This window comes from Cetorhinus maximus, chromosome 9 (assembly GCF_964194155.1).
Source record: "Cetorhinus maximus chromosome 9, sCetMax3.hap1.1, whole genome shotgun sequence".
NCBI classification, from domain to species: Eukaryota; Metazoa; Chordata; class Chondrichthyes; order Lamniformes; family Cetorhinidae; genus Cetorhinus; species Cetorhinus maximus.
In genome coordinates, this window is record NC_135887.1 from 101,833,581 (window position 1) to 101,859,900 (window position 26,320).

Below are 26,320 nucleotides of genomic sequence, written 5' to 3' on the forward strand. Positions count from 1 at the left end.
ATCTCTTGTTTTCAATAGCATCTATAGTTTTATTTCCTCTGCATCAAAACAAGTTAGCATGCACTGTAAATGCCTACAAAGAATAGTCTGTTTATGTGCGTTTAGCAGCAATACTTAAAGCTGAACTGCACATGTTTTACTAGATCCACAAACCTAAAAGGGGAATTGAATAAATTGTTTCAAAGTGCATTTTTATTTCCTTTGGGGAATTTTTTTTTTAGAGACCATTAGATAAATTCTTCATAAAACTGATAGCTCAAAATAACAACTGAATTGTTTGATGACACAAACTTCAATTGTGCAATTATCCATTGAAGCAAATGCATTTTTAAAGATGGTAGCAAATAGACGAGTGTTGTGCGAATTTTGAATGACTTTTTGTATTGGCTCAACGACTATAAGGCAGAATAAATCTCATTTTAATTGCATCTTTGAACATAAAGCAAACCACTACAGATGCTGGAAATCGGAAAAGAAGATTGGCAACACTTTTTTCTCTCCACAATTATTAACCGGTATGCTTTGAGAAATTAATGAACATCATGGACTTGCCCGGTGTTCCAGGGTGCAGTTTTTCTCAAGTGAAGAAGATAGCTGCTGATTATTATCAGGAGCTAATTTCAGGCGTGGAACTTTCTTCAAGACTGGGAGATATTTAAAAATAGAGTATTTATAAAGGTGTGCTGTCTTTTACAATAATGAGACCAAACGCAAATTAGGTGACCAGTTTGTCAAATGCTTTCATTCTGTTTGCAATTGCTATCCTGAACTCCGTTATTTTCCACTTCAGTTCCCTGTTTCCAACTTGCAATACCAACTTGCATTTGTTTAGTGTGCCCTTTAATGTAGGAAAACACCCCAAGGTGCTTCACAGGAGTGTAGCCAGACACACAGATTGGCACCAAGGCAATTAGGACAGGTGACAAAAATCTTGATCAATGTGATAAGATTTATGGAGAGTCTTAAAAAGGAAAGAGAGGGAGAAAGACAGAGGTTTAGGGAGGGAGTTCCAGAGTATATGGTCTAGGTGGCTAAAGGTAGGGCCGCCAATGATGAGGTGAAGGGAATGGAGGATTCATAAGAATCTAGAGTTTAAGGAATGGAAAGTTCTTTGAGGGTTGTAGGGCAAGAGGAGGTTATAGCTATAGGAAGGGGCAACATTTTGAGGTATTTGAACAGAAGGATAGAGGATTCTATTATTTAAATGTTAGTGACCAGGAGCCAGAGCACATCAGTGAGCACAGGGATGATAGGTGAGCTGCACTTGGTGTGGTTTAGAATACATGCAGCAGAGTTTTGGATGAACTCAATTTTATGGAGGATGCAAAGTGGGAGCCCAGTCAGGAGTGCATTGGAATATTTGATTCTGAAGGCAACAAGGATGACAAGATAAAATGGTACAGTTCCCTCATGTGATGTTCTGTTCAGTCTCATCATTGGAGCAGGGAATAATGCACATCCCTCAGGAACATCCAATGCATCTAGATATGACTACTAAAAATTGAGTATTGCTGGAAAAAGAAACATGCTGTCAAAGCTTTTTGTCTTGCACTCACCAGGACAGCTTGCAAGAATACCAGTAGTAAAGGGAACAAGAATATATACTGCATAAGAATAGAGTGCTGATAAGTTGGCAAGTGGACTCTGGCAGAGGCATTGCTATGGAGAAATGCACCAGGGAACAGCTGACTACCAAGCTTTTGTTCAAATTCAAACCAGGCAAGTTGAATCTGATTGGAAAAGGCATTGCAATGGGGAATTGCTAACCCCCAAACTTCTGTTCAGTTGAAAAAGGCGCAATGTTGTCCAATCGCAGAATCACATCGAATGTTGGACACGATGGGCAGAATTTTCGGGTCGGCGAGCGGGGGTGGGGCCCGCTCACTGATGTGTAAAATGACATGCGGTGATGCCGGGCGTGCGTCCCAGCGTCACCGCACGTCATTTAGATTGCCAGTTCAGCGGGCGCACAGCCGCATCGGCTGCGCCACAGCCGAACTGTCAAAGGCCTATTAAGGCCATTAAGAAAGTAATTAAAGTTGTTAAGAATGCTGCCCGTCCAACCTTAAGGTTGATGGGCAGGCAAAGAGCCCAGGCGTCCTTTACATTTTTCGTGAAACCTTGTCCCGCCCATGGATGAGGTTTCATGAAGGGTTTATTAATTAAATAAAAAATTTTGAAAAAATTAATGGACATGTCCCAGCTCATGCAACAGTTTCACATGAGGGGACGTGTCCTTAAAATTTTTTTTTCCTTTATTAAATTTTTCAGAACTTAAACCAATTTCCCTGAGGCACCTCCATGCCTCAGGGAGATTTCTGCACTCTTTTTCGTGCACATGCGCGAAAGAGCACAGGCCCCGACTTGGGGAATTCCACCCCCTGCCCGCTCAGGGAGCGCTCAGCGCTTCCGAGTGTGCATCACGCTGGGTGAGCCTAAATGGTGGCGCGCACCTGATCGGGGGCGCTGATCGGGTTTGTGCTCGATCCCGCCTGCCCCTGCACAACCCCCCTGATGGGGGAAAATTCAGCCCTATGTTTCGAGTTTTGCAAGCAGGGGCTGGTTGGGTACTTTGCCTGTTATGAACAGCCGAAGAGACATGCTGTTTGATATATGATGTCGGTTATGTAGACCATACATCCCAAAGACTTGTGGATCGTATCAAACAGCATGTCCCTTTAGCTGTTCACAGCAGGCAAAGTACAAACCATACTTAACCAACCCATGCTTGCAAAACTCACGATGTAGTGCCCAACATTAGATGTGATTCCATGATTGGAAAGCACTTGCTAAATAATCCTGCTTGTACTAAGAATTACACTGAAAACCAATTTAAGATCATCAGTCAGATGCACTGTGTGGCTCATTTATGCACGCTCAAAGCTACATATATTCACTCACAGGGCCCTGTCCTTTGCAGACAGAAGAAGCATGTCCACTCATTGCGCCTTTTTCAACTAAACAAAAGCTTGGGGCACAGTTATTCCCTGGTTCATTCTTCATTGCAATACCTTGACCAAAGTCAAAGTGCCTGGTTTGAATTTGAACAAAAGCTTGGTAGTTGATTGTTGCCTGATGTCAGTGCTTCTACCAGTCGGAATCTACTTGCCAACCAATCAGCACTTCTCTCAAGCAGCATAAGTTGTTGTTCCCTTTACTGTTGGTTTTCTTGCAAACTGCCCTGATGAATGCAAGATGATAAACTTTGATAGCATGTCTCTTTTTTTTTTGCAGCAGTACTCAAGTTCTGTACTACCAAACCACTCTTAATAAGCAAGTATTTATAATTTTTATGGTGTGAAGAAGCACCAAAGGGACCAGCTCTTGAACTCAGCTCTGAAGAAGGATTATATGGACTCGAAACATCAACTCTGTTTTTCTCTCCACAGATGATTTCAGACCTGCTGAGTTTTTCCAGCATTTTCTGTTTTTCTTTCTGCACTTGAACAGTTTTCTTCTGTTTGGGGAACTGTCTGGCTTCTGCTAAACATTTACTTGACCAAAATCAGAAACACACTATTAAGAAACAGCCGTTGCAATTGTGAAATGCACTATCGATCAGTTTTCATCTGGAAAAGACGGATAGGTTAGCACCTTGGCATGTAATTCTTCATGAAAACCATCAAAAGTTTTCTTTTCCTCTTTCAGAGGAAGACTGATCTGTGCAAACCTGGCATCCTCTGTTTTTATTTAAGCTTTCCCATATTGGCTTTAGCGAAGATTTTTTTAAATTAATGAAACATTTTGTATCACAGACAGGGGTTAATATAGAATCTATGCATATATTATAATGATCTTGTACTTTTACTGTAAATGTGTGCCTTTGTGTTTTAGTTTAATTAATCAAAGATGCTTTACGCAGTTTACTGCTTGAATGCCCAATCTCACTGAGTAACTGCTAATTAGAAGGTGGGAGTTGGAGAGATTCTTTCTGCATTTTTAGAAGGGGAGGAGGTGTGTTCTGTCTAATCAGAAAATATTTGTTGAGATGTTATAGTGGGGAGGTGAGATTATGTATGGCTACATTGTGCTGGAACAGGATTTCCAAATATTTTTTCATGTTTAAGTGAAGCAGTCCTCAAGAAACCAGAGATGGACTGTTCGACTTTATATCACACAATTGTTACGGTGCAGAAGGAGGCCATTTGGCCCATCATGTCTGCACCGGCTGTGAGCATTTTAATGCCAATCTCCTGTCTTTTCCCTGCAATCCTGCACATTGTTTCTATTTAAATAATCATCCAATACCCTCTTGAATCCCTCAATCGAACCTGCCTCCACCACACTTCCAGACTGTGCATTCCAAACTCTTAACTACTCGCTGTGTGAAAAAGTTTTTTCTCACCTCGCATTTGCTTCTTTTGCAAAACACTTCAGAACTGTGCCCTCTGATTCTCGATCCGTTTATAAGCGGGAACAGTTTCTCCCTATCTACTCTGTACAGACCCCTCATGATTTTGAAAACTTCTATCAAGCCTACTCTTAGCCTTCTCCTCTCCAAGGAAAACATTCCCAACTTCTCCAATCTTTCCTCATAACTGAAGTTTCTCATCCCTGGAACCATTCTCGTAAACCTCTTCTGCACTCCCTCCATTGTGTTCACATCCTTCCTATAGTGTGGCACCCAGAACTGTACACAATACTCCAACTGAGGTCTAAGCAGTGTCTTATATAAGTTCATCAAAACCCCCCTGCTCTTGTACTCTATGGCCCTATTAATGAAGCCTAGAATACTGTATGCTTTAGAAACAGCTCTCTCTGTCCTGCCACCTTTAATGACTTTATGTACATATGCACCCAGGTCCCTCTGCTCCTGCACACCCTTTAGAATTGTGTCCTTTTATTTTATACTGTCTTTCCATGTTCTTTGTACCAAAGTACATCACCTCACATTTCTCTGTATTGAACTTCATCTGCCACCTATTTGTCCACTCCGCCAATGTGTCAATATCCTTTTGAAGTTCTCCACTGTCCTCTTCACAGTTTACAATTCTCCCAAGTTTGTGACATCAGCAAACTTTGAAATTGTCCCCTGCACACCAAGATCTAGATCATTTATACATATCAGGAAAAAGAAGGGTCCCATTATTGACCCCTGGGGAACTCCACTTCAAACCTTCTTCCAGCCCAAAAAATACCCATTAACCAGTACTCTGTTTCCTATCCCTCGGCCAATTTTGTATCTACGTTGCTACTATCCCAATAAAATTTTTAAAAATCCTAGATAACCTTTAGAGACTTCTTGGTGACCCTTTATGTATTAACAGCTCTGGGACATGCGCCAGTTGTTGTAAATCCTTCCCTTGACTCAATCTGGGTGGGGCTCCTCTTTCTGAAATTATAAATTCTTGGTGGAAACTGCCATGACATTTAATGAACAGTGATTCATAGTTAATTTGGGTAGGCTAGAGGACAGATAAAAGTAGATTACTCTCTCGCTCTCCTTTTTTTTCTCTCCTGTTGATGTAAGATGGTGAAACAATATAATTTCATAGTATTCCATTTATTTGCTTCAACTACATATCAATAGCTTTGAAAATTTACAAAAATTGTAAGTGTACTCATTGTTTAGGCATCGAGTGAACCTTTCAGTTTCAAAATAAATAACCCATAAAGTAATTGTGATCTGTTTATGTTGTACTGTCCTGTTCAGTTGAGTGCATTATAATACTGATTCTCTTTTTTAAAAAAAATATTACATGTACATTGCATTAGGAAAAGAAGATATGTTATATAGGGTCACTGTTTAAAAATAAGGTGCCGCCCAGAGATGAGGAAAAAAAAATTCTCTCAGAGGGTTGAGAGACTTTGGAATTCTCTTCCTCAAAAGATGGTTGAGGCAGAGTCTTAGAATATCTTTAAGGCACAGGGAGATAGATTCTTGATAAGCAAGAGGGTGAAAGGTTATCAAGGGTAGGCAGGAATGTGGAATTGAGGTTAAAATGAGATCAGCCATAATCTTATTGAATGGCGGAGCAGGCTCTAGGGGCAGAGTGGTCTACTCCTCCTAATTCGTATGTTAAATTGTCTTCTCTTTGGAGGTAAATTAATAACCAGAATTTCATTTCCCACAGGAACCATTTTGTGGCCTCTTTTAAATCTACAACTTTTAGCCCTAAATTGGGGACAATGGGCACACATTCACTAGGAACTGAATTAAAACTGCCATGGTGAATTTCACTTTTGACCCTAAAGACATTCCATCATTCTGGCTCAGTTTCAAATTTCCAACCAGAGACACATGATCATTGTTCAAGTTACTGCACCATCCAGTCTGCTGGTTTTAATTATGGAATCTTTAGTAGCTCCTTTCAGCAGCAAGAAGCTTCTAAAAATTCAGAAATGGGGTGAAAGATTGCAAAGCAGCATACAGACAAGAGCTGAGAAATGTCAATAGCCAGCCAATCCTAGGTAGCAATCCCCCATTCTATGCAGTGAGATATAGTTATGATGCACTGAATTAACTGGAATTGATGATGCAAGGACTGAGTTTAACTTGAGGCAGAGATTTTGGTGTCCAAGTGATCTTCCAGATTATTACCATACCCCTTTTAAGCCACATTGCATAAATTTACTAGTCGTGGTTTATTTTTCTGCTGGAAATTCAGTCCACTCACTTCAATCTTCAGGCCTGACTCCTTTATCTGTAAACTTGAATTTTGGAAAAGCAATCTTCAAATTTCCAAGAACACGGAAAATAAGGAACCTTTTAAAAACAGTAGATGAGGGAGGGATGGATAGCATGAGCACTCATATAGGTGTCTGAAACTCATTGTGATTTCTGGGATGTGATGTACATGTAGCTAATTGAAAGTAGTTTCACAAAGTTATAAAACTTGAAAAACACCCAAAAGGTTATCTGTGGATAAAGGCATTGCCTGGTCCAATGAACATTACAGAATAGAAAGTCTTCACCTAAGCTGAATTAACTGATAGCTTCCAAATCAGCAGTAAATCAGTCACTTAGCATAGGAACAGGATAAAATTAGCCAGGGTTCTCACACCTAAATGCTATACTGAGGCTCGCTGGAGAATATCCATGTTAGACATTGGGTAGGATTAAGATTGATTGGCCTTTGGCTGCAACGCCCTCTGCAGCCAAACTACATATCAACTTGCACCAATTCTAGGATGGCAACCTTTTAGTTTCCAAAAATACATAATATGATGCTTTTAATAAGTGCAGTAAGATTTGTCTCCCCACCCTTCTCTTGGCCTCTTTCCTCCCCCTTGCCCACACCCCTCAAATTATTAACCCTCTCCTGAAATTGATGATCTGTGTATGAACCAAGACTGCAGCTTTCACATCCATGCAAATACTGACCGAAAAGTCCATTCCGTTCCTTTCATCTTACTGCACAATAGAATCACATTGGGTTCTTGGAAACCAAACAATTGCTATCCTAGAAAAGTTTGATCATGTTTCCTCACCCCCATCCTGACATATATGCTTATCCATTACTTACAATAACAACAAAACCAACTTTCATTTACAGTCCACAAATATGCAACTGAAACAAGTAAAGCTGATATCGGCATAAAATCTTGTGTTAATTTGATATCCATCCAGTGGTGGTGACTACACCCAGCTTTATCTTAGTACCATCTCTCTCAACCTCTCCACTGTCTCTAAACTGCCAGACTGCTTGTCCAATATCCAGTACTGGATAAGCAGATATTTCCTCCAATTATTTTTTTTTATTCATTCATGGGATGTGGGTGTCACTGGCAAGGCCAGCCCATCCCTAATTGCCCTTGAGTGGCGGTGTGCTTCAGTCCATGTGCTGTAGGAACACCCACAATGCTGTTAGGAAGGGAGTTCCAGGTTTTTAACCCAGTGACAGTGAAGAAATGGAGACACAGTTCCAAGTCGGGATGGTGAGTGCCTTGGGGAAGCGTGCAGGTTGTGGTGTTCCTATGCATTTGGTGCCTTTGTCCTTTCCAGGTGAAATAGGCCACAGGTTTGGAAGATGCTGTCAAAAGAGCCTTGGTGAATTGCTGCAGTGATCTTGTAGATGATACACACTGCTGCTACTGGCAACAGTGGTCAAGGAAGTGAATGTTTATTGTGGTGGACAGGGTGCCAATCAAGAGGACTGTTTTGTTCTGGGTGGTGTCGAACCTCTTGTGTTGTTGGAACTACACTCATCCAGGCAGGTGGAGAGTATTCTATCACTCTCCTGACTTGTGCTTTGTAGATGCTGGACAGGCTTTGAGGAGTCAGAAGGTGAATTGCTTACTGCAGAATTTCCAGCCTCTGACCTGCTGTTGTAGCCACAGTATTTATATGGCTGGTCAAGTTCAGTTTCTGGTCCACGATAACCCCATGGATGTTGATAGGGAAATTCGGTGATGGTAATGCCATTCGATGTCAAGAGGAGATTATTAGGTTCTCTCGTGTTGGAGATGGTCATTGCCCGGCACTTCTGTGACGTAAATGTTCCTTGCCACTTGTTAGCCCAAGCCTGAATATTGTCCAGGTCTTATTGCATATGGATACAGACTGCTTCAGTATCTGATGAATCACGAATGGTGCTGAACATAGTGCAGTCAACCGCGAACATCCCCACTTCTGACCTTATGATAGAGGGAAGGCCATTGATGAAACAGCTGAAGATGGTTGGGCCTAGGACACTACACTGAGGAACCCCTGCAGCGATGTCCCGGGATTGAGGAGATTGACCTCCAACAACCTCAACCATCTTCCTTTGTGATAGGTATGACTCCTCCAAGTGGAGAGTTTTCCCCCCTGATTCCCACTGACTTCAGTTTTGTGAGGGCTGCTTGATGCTATACTTGGTCAAGTATATAAAGGGCAGTCACACTCACCTCCCTTCTTGAGTTCAGCTGTTTTGTCCATGTTTGGACCAAGGCTGTAATGAGGTCAGGAGCTGAGTGGCCCTGGTGGAACACAAACTAAGGTTATTGCTGAGTAAGTGCTGCTTGGTAGCACTGTAAATGCCACTTTCCATCACCTTTGCTGGAGTACTGGGAACCCTAGACATTGTTTTCATCCCTCGCACAAACTCTGCTCTCTGACCACCAACTCCATCTCCCTGGTAACTGTCTAAGCCTGATCTGGATTGTTTGTAACCTTCATGTGTCATATTTGACCCCAAGTTGAGCTTTCAACCACATATCTGTGCCATAACCAAGAATGCCTATATGCACCTCTATAACATTGTCTAACTCCACTTCTCTTCAGTTCTTCTGATGAAACCCTCATCCATGCCTTTGTAACCTCCAGACTTGATTATTCTTCTGGCCAGCCTTCCACATTCTACCCTCCATAACACTGCCCATGCACTAACTTGTACCAAATCCCATTCATCCATATTTCCTACACTCACTGGCCTACACTGACTCCTGGTTAAACAACACCTTAGTTTTTTTTAAATTCTCGTCCTAGTTTTCGAAGCCCTCCATGATCTGGACCCTGTAATCTCCTCCAGCTCTGCAACCTTCCAATCTGCTTTCCTTTAATTTCAGCCTATTGAACATCCCTGAATTTGGTGGCTGTGCTTTCATCTGCCTACAACTTAAGCTCCCGAATTCCATACCTAAACATCTCCACCTCGCTCTTTCCTCCTTTTAAGATATTCCTTAAAACCTAGCTATCCTACCTCTTTGACCAAGGTTTTGATCAACTGCCCTAATATCTCCCTATGTGGCTCAGTGCTATATTTTGCTGTGTAAAGCCTCCATAAAATGCCTTGGGATGTTTTATTATGTTAAAGGTGCTATAAAATTAGTTGTTTTAAAACTAAAATGCTTTTGTTGTGGTGTATCTGTTGCAGCGTTCTGCTTCAGAAAAATCCACACCGCCAGTGGATGAGGATTCTTCCCAACTTGCACCTTCCCTAATTGAATTGCAATCCCAATCAACTGTGTACCGATCGGATGGTGGTAATCAGGATCTTCTGGCAAAGAACATAATAGTAAATGGGGAACCAAAGGGCACAGAGTATAAGGTTAGATTAATTTTATTAACTGAAGCCTGACAATTAGCCATATTTTTATATTGTGAAAGTCTGTGAATTTATGGAAATATAGGAATTGCTAAATGAGAAAGACCAAGGTCAATCTGTTTCAGCTTCTACCATCCTGGTAGTGCATGATACAATAATCAAGGAGTTGTTGACTAAGTATAGCAATCAATTATTCTACAGTAGTCCCAGAAATTATACAAGGAAGACCCAGTGTTGTGAGTTTTGGGAAACATGGACCAGCACCTTGGGTGCACCATTTTTGGCATCATGGAGCATGATGTACATTCCTTATGCCTGAAGAGTGAGGCCCAACGCTCTCCAGATATTTGGGCATGGGCCTCCCTTCACAGTGATGGCCCTGCAGCTGTGGCCTCACTAATTTTAAATTTTAGAGGTCTTCAGAATGTGACTCCATTTCTTCAGTCCCCTACAAAATAACATAGAAAATAGGAGCAGGAGTAGGTCATTTGGTCCTTCGAGCCTTCTCCGCCATTCATTATGATCATGGCTGATCCTCTATGTCAACGCTGTACTCCTGTGCTCTCCCCATACACCTTGATGCCTTTAGAGTCCAGAAACGTATCTATTTTCTTCTTAAATATATTCAGTGACTTGGCCTCCACAACCTTGTGAACAATATTCAGCCTACATTGGAACTGCCCACCTTTCCCAATTAAGCTGCTGGCCCGCACAGCCAAGGCATTCGGAATGGTCCTCCTGCCTGTGCAGCCCACTCTGCCCCTAATTAGGAAGGGCTCCAAGAGGCAGCCTGTTAATGGACCACCCCCAGAAAAATTACCCAGGCTGGTAGGACTTGGACACCATCAGGGTTGGGACCTGCATGATCCCCACACCAGTGGAACATTCGGCCTGTGATTTCTTTGAATGAAACTCTTTTTTAACTCCTTATGTTCCATAACAGAATTAAAGAAGATAAACCAAGTTAAATTGTAGTCCCAAATGCTTTACTTTTGTTTCAATTTCAATTAGGACGTTTCTGTTTTTTTAGAGAGGTATTACAGACCATGAGAATTCCAAAGAATAAACTTAAATGATATCCATAACAACTTATTGTAATCAGTAGCTGAAGAACTAACCTCTTTGCACATTCATTATCTCTTTCAGCCTGAAGACAGTAACACCACATTACCAAAGGAATCCATGGAAATTGAACCAGTCCCTTTCGAAGAGAATGGTTTCAAAGAACCGATGAACCTTTCTGTCAACATTGGATGTAAGTTTTCTCCCCATCTTCACTATCTCTTGTTTAAGCGAAATGAGACGTATGTAATGTACAGGGGCAATAGTATCACAGGTCATCATGTGATGCAACAGAATGAGACGTACAGTGCACAGTGGAGTAAAGGAACAAATAAATACCAGCATTGTCATAATTTCTAAAATAGACAATCAAGTTTGAAGTTTCTTTTCTTCCTTCCTGGAGATGGTAATTCATGGTAGGATGCAATTCAATGGATGGTATTAATGATGTTACCGTGCTGCTTTATTTATGAACATGGACAGTGAGCGCTGGTAAGCTATTAATTTGTTGGGGCCATATGGCCAAATCTGATTGTTATTATTTGATGTTCACATGCATGTGCTTTTCAGAGAAAAAAATCACTCCACAGTGACATATGAGGAGAGATTGAGTCTATTAGGATTATATTCACTGGAGTTCAGAAGAATGAGGGAGGATCTCATAGAAACCTATAAAATTCTAACAGGACTAGACAGGGTAGATGCAGGAAGGATGTTCCCGATGGTGGGGGAGCCCAGAACCAGGGGTCACAGACTGAGGATATGGGGTAGACCATTTAGGACTCAGATGAGGAGAAATTTCTTCACCCAGAGAGTGGTGAGCCTGTGGAATTGGTTACCACAGAAAGTAGTTGAGACCAAAACATTGTATGCTTCCAAGAAGGAGTTAGATATAGCTCTTGGGGCGAAAGGGATCAAAGGGTATGGGGAGAAAGCGGGAGCAGGCTATTTAGTTGAATGATCAGCCATGATCATAATGAATGGCGGAGCAGGCTCGAAGGGCCGAATGGCCTACTCCTCCTAGTTCCTATGATCAGAAACAGGATTGTTAGGTGACATTGCTCTTCACTCTCCTTCACTCCTCTCCAACTGGGACCAAAGTTATTGACCTAACTACGTCCTGGAATGGATAAACTTTGAAAATCTCCAGGTCTGTAGGGCCCCCAGCCACACAAGGTGGAACAATCATAACCAAGTTATTTGGAGAATACAAAAGAAGCATTATGACTGAGACACTGCCATCGAGAAAGTAAGAGCCCATGGGATCCAAAGCAAAGCGGCATGTTGGATCCAAAATTGGCTGAGAGGCAGGAAACAGAGTGATGGTAGAGGGATGTTTCTGTGACTAGAAGCTGTTTCCAGTGGGGTTCCACAGGGCTCAGTGCTGCAACCCTTGCTGTTTGTCATGTATGTAAATGATTTGGACTTAAATGTAGGGGTATGATCAAGAAGTTTGCAGATGACACGAGAAGTGGTAGGGCGGTAAATAGTGAGGAGGATAGCCGTAAACTGCAGGATATATCAATGGACTGGTCAAGTGGGCAGAGCAGTGGCAAATGGAATTCAACTCTGAAAAGTGTGAGGTAATGCGCTTGAGGAGGGCTAACAAGGCAAGGGATTACACTATGAATGGTAGAACCCTGGAAAACACTGAATATCAGAGGGACCTTGGTGTGCATATCCACAGATCCCTGAAGGTAGCAGGGCAGGTAGATAAGGTGGTTAAGGAGGCATATGGGATACTTGCCTTTATTTGCTGAGGTGTGGAATACAAGAGCAGGGAGGTTATGCTGGAACTGTATAAAATGCTGGTTAGGCCACAACTAGAGTACTGCGTGCAGTTCTGGTCACTACATTATAGGAATGATGTGATTGCACTGGAGAGGGTGCAATGGAGATTTATTAGGATGCTGCTTGGGCTGGAGGGTCTGAGCTATGGGAAAAGATTGGATTGGCTGGGGTTGTTTTCCTTGGAGCAACGAAGGTTGAAGGGGGACCTGATAGAGGTGTATAAGATTGAGGGGCATAGATAGGGTGGACAGGAAAGCACTTTTTCCATAAGTAGAGTGGTCAAAAACCAGGGGGCATAGATTCAAGGTCAGAGGTAGAAGGCTAAGAGTGGAGTTAAGAAGAAATTTTTTCATCCAGAGGGTGGTGGAAGTCTAAAACTCCCTGCCTGAAAGAGTGGCTGAGTCAGAAACTCTGCTAACATTTAAGAAGTATTTGAATATTCACTTGTGTTGCCATAGCCTCCAGGGCTATGGGCCAAGCGCTGGAAAATGGGATTAGTGTAATCAGATCTTTGTTGACCGGCGCAGGCATGATGGGTGGAATGGCCTCCTGTGCTGTAGACGTCTGAGTCTATCATCAGGGGGAGGGAGAACAATTTTCCAACATAATTAGAAAGCAGCAAAACCAGAGATGGGAGGGGCAAATTTTATAAAACCTACTCTGACAAATTATATTACAATTTTAAATGTGTTTGCAGTTATTTAACAGGATACAGTGCTTTGACATAAACACTAAAATGACTTAATATTTTTGTATATAGTATTATGATAGTCATTTGCTCTCTGTACTGGGAATAATGCTGTTACTGTTGACTAGACCCTGCAATTAATGGATCTCATGATTCGACAATGGACTCATTGAATGAAGCACCACCTGACAAGGCTAACACCAGGTAAAATATAATAGATGATTAAAAATAAGTGGCATTGAATATACAACACAATTAGACAAGGGCAAGTGAGTTGACTACACATCACAAGATGAGAGGGAGAAGGGGAAGAGAGATAAAAACCGTCATACAAGAGTCAGATGACAGAATTAGAGGGATAGATGGATACAGTCAAATGGAGGAGAGAGAAAGACAGACAAATGAATGCAAGTATGAAGTTGATAGGCAAGAAGGGAGATGAGTAATTTGCAACTAGTCAAGAAAGAAGCAGAAAAGAGAAATGGAAGGTGATAGGAAAGAGGAGACATGATTAAGACGTGAGTAACATTGAGACAATCAAGTGAGAAGGAGACAAAAGAGTCAGGTGGATAAGGGGGAGCTCTCCCCTCTTTCCTTTTTCCCTTTATTACCTTTTTCTCTGTTTTTTTTCCCCCTTCTTTATCACTAACTCCCACAGCAGGAAACATGAGAAAGAGAGAATGTTGGTGATCAACGTACATTTAGGAATCTCCTCTAAATGAAAACAATGTAGAGCTGCTTTTTTCCAGATTTCATGAATAGAATTTTGGGGTAAATAAGGGATAGCTGGATGGTGCTTCTTGAAGGGTGAGGACTTGCAGCTAATTGGGCCTGTTTTAGGGATTAACCAGGATGATGTAGGTGACGGAGGATGATTGGACTGCATGGCAATTATGCAGCAGCAGGTAGTCTAGCCACTAATACAGAAAGCTATCTGTCTAAATTTTTTATGCGCTAATAGTAACAACAGTAATTTGTATTTATACAGCACCTTTAATGTACTGCCTTTAATTTAATGAATGTAGTAATAATAAAAGGAAATGTTTTAACCCTGAATTGCTACCAGTAAACAGGTGGAGGGCAAGAATAAGTGAAAAGGAGATGGGAGAAATAATTAATGAGATGGGAAAGGTGAGCTTTTCTTGTGATAACCTGAATATACACCAAGTTTACAGAATTGGAAATGTGTGTTGAAGCAGAAGGACTAGGTAATTGAAATGTGAGTAACCTCGTTATACCTCGGAAGTCAAAATATTGGGATATAGGCCTCTATATTAATTCCAGCCCATGATGGGTAGGGGAAAGTCAAAGGTTAAAAACTGACATGTGCGAGTGCATTCCTAATCCACATCATTACCATTGGGTATCAGGACATCTGTGTCCTGCCAAGCAGATGTGGGTTGTTTAATTAAAATATTTAAATTGGGCTCCCCCAGTGCAATTAGGAGCTCGATTTGAAGTTAACTGCTGCTGCGCAGATTTCACTGGGGTGGAATACCTGGTTGTAAAACGGAAGTGGGAACTGTTGTCTCCCCCAGGTAAGTGTCAGTTTAAGCACTCCATCTGGCCAGGCGAAGCAGCAGTATTCCTCCCGGCCCCTCATCCAAGCCTTCAACCCCGATCAGCAGCTTTCTGCTAGTCCTCATGATCAAAGCTCTCTTTCTCCCCAACCAATTGCCAACCTCCTTTAGTCCAATTGCTGACATTCCGCTTCTCCTGAGTGCCAACCTCCCCACTCTCCCAAGCAATGGAATCCACTCCTTCCTCGGTTGCCATGGAAAGCTCCCAAGAGTTAAAACAGATACTAGTAAAGTAAATGGAGCCTGAGAATAATGGCCTAGGTTTTTCTAAAATATTAATGGCCTGATTAATGTGAAAATTGGCCAGCAGCTTGTTGTGAGGAGGCGATAATCCATGAATTACAAATTAACACTAGTTGCTGACCAATTTGTACCACTCTTCCATTAGCACCCTGCACTTCACCTCCCATTTTGTTGAAGTTGCTGTTTTTGCATATTAATTGCCCACTAAATGCACCACAGAAAGTCAAATCTAGTAATTGACAGCATATGTACCCTTTTAAAGACATGATGATTGTTAATGGCTGCCAATCAACCTCTGTTGCACAGTGTAGAATCCCATCCGTTCAGTTAAGAATTATTTTGGGAGATTTAAAAATGGTAAATATTGAATTTATTTTTACTTTTCATTTTGTATTTTTTTCCTCTCCTCAATCCAAGATTTCTTTCCCTCTTTGTTTCTTTTACCTGTTTTGACTCTAATTCACATCCTTTCTTCGCCCTTCTTCTGTTTATTTCTCGATCCTTTAATCTCATTGGCTGAGGATTTGCACTGTTTGTGTCATTGTTCACCAAGGTCTCAGAAATCCTATTGCCTTCACGTAGGTCGCATTTCCAGTAACTTTGTGTGCAAAAATGTACAATTTAAATATGCAGGAACAACTTGCATGTTGCAAGATGCACCATTCCAGCAGAATCTGGGCCTGTAAGAAAGTGGCCATGTTTGTTTTTCAGGAATTGTGTGGCAATATTGGCTTAGATTCTAACAATAGAAAGGTGTGAGTAAAACCAGGAAATTAAAGACCTTGTAAGTCTAGAGTCTATTGTGAGGAAGTTATTGAAATCTACAATTAATCAGTGTCACTGAGCATTTAGAGAAATTTGAGCTAATTAGAAAGAGCCAACATGGATTTGTGAAGGATAGGCCATGCCTATTGAACTTAATTGAATTTTTTTGAGGAAGTAACTTAAGTAGTAGACATGGGAATGTCTATAGATATAAGTTATGTGGACCTTTTTTGTTTGTGGAATGTGGGAGTCATTGGCAATGCCAGCGTTTATTGTCCATCCCGAATTGCCCTTGGGAAGGTGATGGTGAGCTGCCTTCATGAACTGCTGCAGTCCATATGGTGTAGGCGTACCCACAGTAGGGAATTCCATGGTTTCATCCAACAATGATGGAGGAACAGCGATATATTTTTAAGTCAGGATGGTGTGTGACTGGAAGGGAACTTCCAGATGTTGGTGTTCCCATGCACCTGCTGCCTTTGCTCTTCTACATGATAGAGATTGGAGGTTTAGAAGGTGCTGTTGAAGAAGCCTTGGCAAGTTACTGCAGTGCATCTTGTAGATGGTACACACCGTAGCCTTAGTGCGCCAATGGTGCGGGGAGTGAATTTTTAAGTTGGTTAGTTGAGTGCCAATCAATCCAGCTGCTTTGTCCTGAATGTGTTAAGCTTTTGGAGTTGCATTCATCAAGGCAAGCGGAGAATACTCCATCACACTCCAGACTTGCCTTGTAGATGATGGAAAAGCTTTGGGAAATTCAGGAGTTGAGTTATTTGTCTCAGAATACTCAGCCTTTGATCTGCTCACAACCCCCAAAGTATTTATGTAGTGGGTGCAGTTAGGTTTCTGGTGACTTCCTCCTCAGGATGTTGATGGTGGGCTATTGAGCAATGGTATTGCCATTGAAAGTCAAGGGGAGGTCATTAGACTTATTTTTGAAGATGCTCATTGCCTGGCACTTGTGTGGCATGAATGTTACTTGCCACTTATCAAACCAAGCCATAGGGTTGAATCGTCCCAGATTTGCACAAAGTGCGGTAGCAGGCGGGAAAAAAGATGTTTTGCCCGCCGGCCGCAATGGTGGGTTTTCGTGCCGTATCATCCCATTCTTGGCATGTCCTGCCTCCTTAATAATGCATTCATGGGAAACATGCCAAATCGCTGGTGGGTGGGCTCGGATTTTCCCACCCTGCCCTGACCTCAGCGCTTCCTTGCTCCAGGCATTATATTTAAAGCGCACTAGAGCGCATGCCTACTTCATGTCTACAGATCAGAACTGCTCCAAGCAACTGATGGCCCCGAAAGCAAAGAAGATGGCAGCCCTCAAATTTTGTGACACCTCTCCGAAGCACCTGCTGGACACAGTGGAAGGCTGCCACGTTGTTCTCTATCCCTGCTCTTGGCCACAGGAAGTCCATCAGCATCACCAATCTGGCTTGGGAGGCGATGTCAGCGGTGGTCAGCATCAGTGGAGCACAGAGGAGGTCAGCCATCCAGTGCAGGAAGAGGATGAATGCTCTCATCTGTTCCACCAGGGTAAGTTAACCAGCTCATCACTTTCAACTCTCTCACACGCAAACCCATCACACATCCACAGGGATCTTGTACCTCAAGGGACAACACCACTAACTCTCTCACACCCCCTCACGTTTCTATCTGGCACATATCCTCTGGAGCTCGTGTCCTCATCATGTCCATGGCTCCGCTCACCACACAAACATTCCATGCAGTGCTGCATTCTGCTTGCACTCTCTTCACCTGTTTTCATGCAGGAGAAGCAGACTCAACAGCAAGGAGAGGTCCCAGACTGGGGGTAGAATGGCCCACATTCGGCCCCTCACTCACTTTGAGGCGCGTGCCATCGTGCTGACCAGTGAGGACGTGGACAACGGTAAGGTCAGCAACGAACACCCTTGTGAGGATGCTACACCACATCATCCCCCTCTCAGTGCAACTGAGTGCCCTACCTCCTGCTTTTGACTCTGCTACCATGCACTAATTATCTCTACTTTGGTTCACATGGAACTCTGCCAAGTGATCGATGCCGTCAGCCAGCCAGCCTCTGAGCTCCATCCACATCCTTACCTCAGCCAAGAGGACACCACCTCCATTGAAGAATTGGAAATAAGCAGCCTGGAAGACCCATCACAGCCCTTACCCACACTCTCCACCAGCGCAAAAAGACACACCTCATTGGGACCTAGATCTAGAACAGGCTTGGGTTCACAATCTGGTGGTCACAGCATGGACACATGCCTGCAGCAGGAGGAGGCAGGTTCAGCCGAGCTCCCCAGCACTCTGAGGACTGCTGGAGAAGAGGCATCTGCGAGGTCCGAGCCAGATGATAAGCCTTCAGATTTGGTCTTCCAGCTCATCGTGCAGAGTCAGCAGAAGGTAGGGGAGCATCATGCAGAGCTGTTGGAAGCCATCAACAGAGTGGCACATGAGCTGGAGGAGTGCATCCGCCTGCTTTGTGTTGTATTGGTGCCCATGTGTACGCAAATGAAGATCTCCATGGGAAGAATGACAGATGCTGTGGAGACCCTGGCCCAGCAGAACGTGGAGATGCATGCCGACCTGCACTCCATCACGGCCATGGGTGAGGTCATGCAGTGGCAACACAAGAGGGAAACGGGGCACCTCGACGTCCCTCCAGGTGTTCCTTCCCCTCAAGGAGTCAGGCTGGGGTCCTCTGGCACCCAAAGTGAGAAGGAGTGGTAGCTGGTCACCTCTGGGTCATCCACTCAGGAACCTGAGGATGCCCACTCTCTCTGACACCCTCAACCTTGCAGAGGGAGCTGGCCCACAGGAGGACAGCCAGAGCAAGAGCCCTCAAAGCCTCTGCTTTCCAGAGGGGACATGCCGAAGTTATCAGAGGCAACAGGGCCAACCATTGCACAGGCTGTCTCCAATCCTGCTGCGGATGTCAGGGCAGCATCTAGAAGTGTTAGGCCTAGAACAGTTAAGAAATTCTGATCACAAGTGGTTGCATGGGTGAACACGTTTTGTCACATCATCATCTGAAAATATATTCACTTTCACCGAATAATGTAGAATGTTGTCTTTCAGCTTCAATTACAGGCTTTGCCAGCCCTCCCACTGGCAATTCAGCTGCACACAGCCAGACCACGAGTGATTCTGGAGGGAGAAGTATGTGTGTGGTAGGGCCTTCTGGATCCTTGTGCGAGCACGCTCCCATGCACGCAGAGCCTTCATCCATCACGCTCGTCTCACTGTCCTGAGTATTTTCAATGCTATCTACTAGGGTCCTCTTTCAATTGTCCATCTGAGCTGACCTGAATCTCTGCCTGCCCACTGATTGCACTCCCATGCAGCATCTGTGCCCATCCAACACGAGGCCCTGCTCACTTTGGATTTCGACAACGATGGTTGTAGTCAGATTTTTGCTCAACTCCCCTGTCCTTTCCCCTCCCCCGGTCACCCATGCCTTTTCCCCTATCACTGTTAACCTGCCTTCCGCCTCCCCAATGTCACTACCAACCCAAACCCTTTCCTTTCCAGGATGTCCAGGTGAACGTGCATTTTTTCTACCTTCCTGTGAATACCACTCCCATCCACATTGTCGTCGTCCTCCTCCTCCTTGTCCTCACCACCCCCCAACCCCTGCCGCTAATCATCCATAGTGGTCCACGGCCAAGACTGTGATGTTCCGAAGCAGACCCCAGACATCAACGGAGAGCTACTTCGCAAGAGAGCCATGTCCATGAGAATCCATCCAGCATGTGATGCAAGTGTTCCTCCAGCATCCGGTAGTTGTAGGGCTCCAGCATCTCCTGCTTTTCTGATGTCCGCCATCTGAGCAAGGCCCTACTGTAAGTCCCAGCTTCTGGATGCCACACTTGTCCAGACATGTTCTGGGCTGGTGTGTTTTCCTGTCAGAGTAACAGTAACTCTGGCGTGGGGGGGACCAGTCGGGCCTTTCCTTTCTTTGCATCCGATTAGTGGGATTTGCATTCCACCATGGCGGACACCATCGGTTGATCCTGCTGTGTTTTCATGCCGGCTTGAAACCGATTTTTTCTTTCTCGCCATAATGTGGTCTCCCCCTGCCCCAAACCCACCATGACTCCCAACGCCGAAGAGGCTGGAAAATTCCTACATACGGACATGAACTGCTTCAGTATCTGAGGGGTTGTGAATGGTACTGAACATTATGCAACATCAGTGAGCAACCCCACTTCTGATCACGTGATGGAGGGATTATTGAAGCAGCTGAAGACGATTGGGCCTAGGACACCCCCCTGCTAAGAAACTCCCGCAGTGATGCCCTGGGGCTAAGATGAATGGGCTCCAACAACCAAACCATTTCCCTTTTGTGTTAGTATGGCTCCAACCAGTGGAGAGATTTCCCCTTAATTCCTAATTACTTTAACTAGAGGTCCTAGTCACTTATGGAATTTAGCTCTTTTGTTTATGTTTAGACCAAGTCTATATTGAGGCCTGGAGCCATGGGGTCCTGGCAGAGCCCAAACTAGGCATCAGTGAGCAGTTATTGCTGAATAACTGTCGCTTGATAGCACTGTCAACTACATCTTCCATTCCTTTGCTGATGATCGAGAGGAGGCTGATGTGGCGGTAATTGGATTTGTCCTGCTTTTTGTGGAAATGGATATACCTGGATGATTTTTCAGATTAACGGGTAGGTCCCAGTATTGTACTACCCTGGAATAGCTTGGCTAGGGATGTGGCTAGTTCTGACGCACAGCTGTCAACATTCTGGCTATAATGTTATTAGGGTCCAGAGCCTTTGTACTCGGCAATTTCTTGACATTACTTCACGAAAGTGTTTGATGAGATCCCACGTAAGACACTGAGTTAATATTAAAGTTCCCTATCTAACAATACTGTGGGTGTACCCACAAAAAGGCTGCTCACCACCACCATCAATTAGAGATGGGCAATAAAGCATTTGCCAGTGAAGCCCACATCTCGTGAATGAATTTTTTTTTAAAAGCTGGAAATGGCACTCAAAGCACCTTTTTAATGCTGACATTTTTGCTGCCACCATTGGGTACACACCTGTGTAGGTTACCTGCGGTACCTGCCCATTTCAGGTGGGAAGCCAGTCACCATATGCAAATCATTATTCTGTTGCATATGTAGGACTCCTCTAGCAATTCTCAGATAGAAATGGGCAGATCATGCACTGGCATTTGCTATTGAATGGTCTAACCAGTGGTTCTTCAAATACGTTTTTAGCATTCATTTTTTTTACGGGCCAAGAGAAATGGCAGCTGCCAGCCTGTGTGTGACCTACCAACTGACCCCTGCCCCTAGTTCACTTGTCCACCCCAAGTTCTAATTGTCACCTATCTTTGCATTGGAACTGTTTGATAATCTCTCCTCCCCAAATGATTATCTGCCTTGGAGCTCACAGGCTGCATGCAACTGAGGCCAGGGCCACAAAATGGCTGGAACCTCATGAATGGCATAAACAGGTGGTTGGAGGATGCATGTGTGCTTCAACTTAAAATTAAGCCGACATGTTTTGGTAACCCAGAAAACTGTGTTCCTAAACTGTGGTCGTTATTTATCTGATTTAATCTGATGATTACAGGATTCAGATTGATGGGGTGAAAGTCCCTTATGTGCGATTAGAGCGATTACCGATCTGTGCACCATCCACTGGCCAGCTCCCTGTCTTCAAACTGCAGCCTGATGTTGATGAAGATGAAAGCAAGCTCCTTTTGAATGACAGTCAGACCACACACACTGCAACAAGGGTGAGCAGAAAAATATTTTGTTTAAAAAAAGAATTGTATTTATATAGTGCCTTTCATGACCCCTGGATGCCCCAAAGCACTTGACAGCCAAGGAAGTACTTTCTGAAGTGTGATCGCTGTTGTAATGAGGTCACATGCTAGCCAATTTGCACACGGCAAGCCCATATACAATGACCGTATAATCTGTTTTTGTGATGTTGATTGAGAGATAAATATTGGATAGCAAACTAGGGGTAATAACTCAGCTCTTCTTCAAAATAGTGCCATAGGATCTTTTATGCCCACTTGAAAGGTTGGACAGGGCCTCAGTTTAATATCTCACCTGAAAGATGGCATCAATGACGGTGCCCCCTCAGTACTGCTCTGGGGTATTAGCCTGGATTGGGACTTGAACCCACAACCTTCTGACTCGGAAGCAAGAGGGCAGCCAACTGAGCCAAGACTGATGAGGAACAAGAAAATAAATTGACACCACCTTGCAATATAATAAATTCTTCAGTTTCAATAAATTTGTCAGGCATTAACCATGTTTCTGCAGATACTTCGCACCCCACCCACCCTGCCTCCAATGAAAAAGGACATGAGCTTCAAACCTGTGGTGAGAAAATTGAACCTGCTATCAACTGCCCCATTTACCATGTCACTTAAGTTTTATTATTTCTTTCCATGACTGATGAAGTCACTTTGGTATTACCAGTTATCACTGTGAATGTAATGATTAATGGCTGGAACAATTGTTTTGTGGAGATGCTACAATTACTGTTAGGGAGGGGAAAGTCACTGTTATAAGTTTGGGCTTGTCATAGTTTTAGTTGCTCTCATAAGTGGTTTGATTGTCTTACCTTTATTAGGGACTCATGCTCCCCTGTGCCTACTTGCACAGTACCATAAGTCAGGGGTGTAACAATGTTAGCCCATTGTGATCTGAACTTTTGTGTCTTACATTTCTTCATTTGTTAGATTTCTTCAATCTCGTGGAAGGCAAACTTAGTTAATACTTAATGAGGCAATACTTGATATAAATTGTTAAACTGTTTATTATTAAACATAATGACCATTGTCTGCATAGGTCTGTTTTATCTTACATCACAATAGAAATTATGGAATGTCATATTAACTCCTTTTCCTTAATTCATGATGTATATCAATTGTATCATTTTTCCTTTTAAAGAACATTACACTGGACAACACACTCACTCCACCAAACTCGAACCCCCCTCCATCCCAACAAAGTGAGCTGGATGACACACCAGTTACTTCTGATCTGCATCCTGATGTTGTAGCATCCCCATCTCCTTCAGAAAACAAACCTTCTGAAAATTCTGTTGGAGGAACATCGCCTCAGACAACCCCAATTGTAGCAGGTGCTACCGACGACAATGAGGATTACTGTGCAGTCTGTTTGAATGGCGGCGAGCTGCTGTGTTGTGATCGATGTCCGAAGGTGTTCCATCTTGGCTGCCATGTACCTTCTCTGCTCAGCTTCCCAATGTAAATCTAGATTTTCATTACTCTCAATGTTTTAATCTGTTATTTTATGGTACATTTATTGTGAGGTTGAGATGAAATTTTTTCAAATATTTTGGTCAAGGATCAAAAGGTACAGTAGGTCACAGATACCTACATTGATCATACTATTTAAATACATAGCACTCTGACAACAAGCATTCTAAAATGCTGAGGAAAGTTAGAGATGGAAGGAAAGAGCTGTGGTTAATTTTGTTTAGATCTGGAATTAAAAAGAACTTGGAATATGTCTGCCAGGGTTAGTGTTAGAATCCTATTTCCTGCCCCCAAAGCGAAAACTCAGCCCTTCATCTGGATTTGGTGATTTATCTACTTTCAAAGATGTTGAACCCCTTTAATATTTCCTCTCTGTTTATCTCATTCAATGGTTCACACTCCTCCTCCTTAGCTACAACATCTACATTGTCCCCCTTTTATTTTGAAGAAGGACTCAAAGTATTCTTTAAGAATCATGTCCACATCTTCCACCTCCCTACACAGTTTACCTTTTGAGTCTCAAATAGGCCCTACCTTTCCTTAGCTAGTCTCTTGAACTTTGTTTATAAATGTTTTCCTTCATTTTATTTGCCAATGTTTTTCATGCCCCCTCTTTGGTTCCCTAATTTTATTTTTATTTCCACCCCTGCACTTTCAATGTTCCTCTAAGTTTCCTGTAGTACTGAGCTCTCACGACATACGCTTCTGTTTTTTCGCTTTATCCTACCCTGTATGTTCATTGACAGAGGGGCCAACCTAGATTTGGGAAGCCCACACTGTTTGTTCTTGGGAATATTTTTGTTCATTACCCTGTCTGTCTGCTCCTTGAAAACCTCCCACTGCTCTGAAATTGATTTACCTTTTAAACTATGTGTTTCCAGTTCAATTTTGTCAAATCACATCTCAACTTATCAAAATTGGCTTTCCCCCAGTGTAAAACTTCTACTCTTGATCTATTTTTGTCCTTTTCCACAATTACATTAAATGTAACTGCATTATGATTACTACCACCAAATGCCCTGCCATTGATACCTCTCCCACCTGCCCATCTTCATTCATAGTTGTAGGGTTCTAGGAGTCACAGCACTTTCCCTAACTTTTTAAATTCTTCAATTAAAATCAGATTTCACAACCAAGCTATTGGGGACATGGGGGGAGACCCTTTACAGGGCAGCTTGTGGCTGCTCCTGCATAAGACCAAAGATGTAGGAGCAGAAGTAGGCCATTCAGCCCATCAAGTCTGCTCCACCATTCATTGAGATCATGGCTGATCTGATAATCCTCAACTCCACTTCCCTGCCTTTTCCCCATAACCCTTGATTCCCTTACTGATTAAAATCTGTCTATCCCAACCTTGAATATACTTAACGACCCAACCTCTACAGCCCTCTGAGGTAAAGAATTCCAAAGATTCACTACCCTCAGAGAAGAAATTCCTTCTCATCTCTGTCTTAAATGGGCGATCCCTTACTCTGAGGTTATGCCCTCTTGTCCTAGACTCTCCCACAAGGGATAACAACCTGTCAGCATCTACCCTGTCAAGCCCCTTAGGAATCTTATATGTTTCAATAGGGTCACCCTTCATTCTTCTAAACTCAAATGAGTACAGGCCCAATCAACTCAACCTCCTTATAAGAAAATCCCCCCATACCCGGGATCAACCTAGTGAATCTTCCCTGGACTGCCTTCAATGCCAGTATATCTTTCCTTAGATAAAGGGACCAAAACTGCTCATAATATTCTAGATGTGGTCTAACCAGTGCCTTGTATAGTTTTAGCAAGACTTCCCTATTTTATACTCCATTCCCTTTGAAATAAAGGCCAACATTCCATTTGCCTTTCCTATTTCCTGCTGAACTTGTCTGCTAGTTTTTTTGAGATTCATGCATGAGGACCCACAAATGTCTCTCTGCTGCTGCTTTCTGCAGTCTTTCTCCATTTAAATAATATTCAGCTCCTCTATTCTTCCTGCCGAAGTGCATAACCTCACATTTTCCCAAATTAAATTCCATTTGCCAAGTTTTTGCCCACTCACTTAATCTGTCTATATCCCTCTGTAGACTCTTCGTGTCATCCTCACCACTTGCCTTCCCACCTATTTTTGTGTCATCTGCAAACTTGGCGATAGTACATTCACTATCATATATATTTATTATACTACTCACTAAATTTCTTAGTTTAACCTGTTGCTCTAACTTAGAGAGAAAAAAGACAACAGGAATACTCATCAACCAAGCACTGACATGTTGTCCTGGGCTATCACTCCTTGATTTTTTTTTGTTGTTTTTAAATTTGCTGAATATATACTGCTGCCTCTGTTCAGGTCTGCTGTCTGTCCTGGGCATTCTCTCACTCTATACTCCTGCGACCTCCACTTGAGTCCACACTCTCTGAGCCTCCTCTCCTACTTTATTTATGTCCCTTCTGCCTCTGCTTGAGTCTGCGCTTTCTCAGGTCCGAGATCTGTTAGAGGTGCTTAAAATTTCCACTGATCAGTGAGTCAGCAACTAGAGGCCATTAATTTAAGATCATAAAAGAGAATGGAGGGAAAGGTTAGAAGAATATTTTTATTTCTAAGGCATGTGGAATCAGAAATAATAGAGGAAGCATAATCCATAATAGCTTTAAAAGAGAAGTGAATAGGCAAATGAGAGTAAGTGAACAGCTCTATCAGAGAATTAGCACAGGTGCAATGAGCCAAATAGCCGCCTTTATGCTGTAAAATTGTCTAATTCTATGGTGTCTGTGCTGGGAGACAAAAGAGATAAAATGATGAAAACCAAAACAATTTATTACTATTTTCTGAATCATACCTAACTTTTTTCATAGTGTCATGTTGTGGTTTATTGATAACCTATACAAAATGGTGTACAACAGAAACAAAGAACTCTGATTAATTGTGAGATTATATATTTTCAAAAGTTAAGCAACCAGTGTAACATGACATTGCTGTGTTGTGCACCTTAATTCATATCT

At 42.9% G+C, this 26,320-nt stretch overlaps 1 protein-coding gene across 3 annotated transcripts in view; it reads left to right on the plus strand.

The window, feature by feature from the left end:
* Nucleotides 1-26,320, plus strand: part of trim66 (tripartite motif containing 66) — a 253,498-nt gene that overhangs the window by 213,485 nt on the left and 13,693 nt on the right. For 2 of the 3 annotated variants that reach the window (XM_078549215.1, XM_078549217.1), the window contains 5 exons: nt 9,798-9,971; nt 11,115-11,223; nt 13,638-13,713; nt 21,676-21,841; nt 23,013-23,332. In XM_078549215.1, coding sequence (XP_078405341.1) covers nt 9,798-9,971; nt 11,115-11,223; nt 13,638-13,713; nt 21,676-21,841; nt 23,013-23,332 — 845 coding nt within the window. The remainder of the gene's footprint in view (nt 1-9,797; nt 9,972-11,114; nt 11,224-13,637; nt 13,714-21,675; nt 21,842-23,012; nt 23,333-26,320) is intronic. The other variant, XM_078549216.1, reaches the window with a different exon arrangement.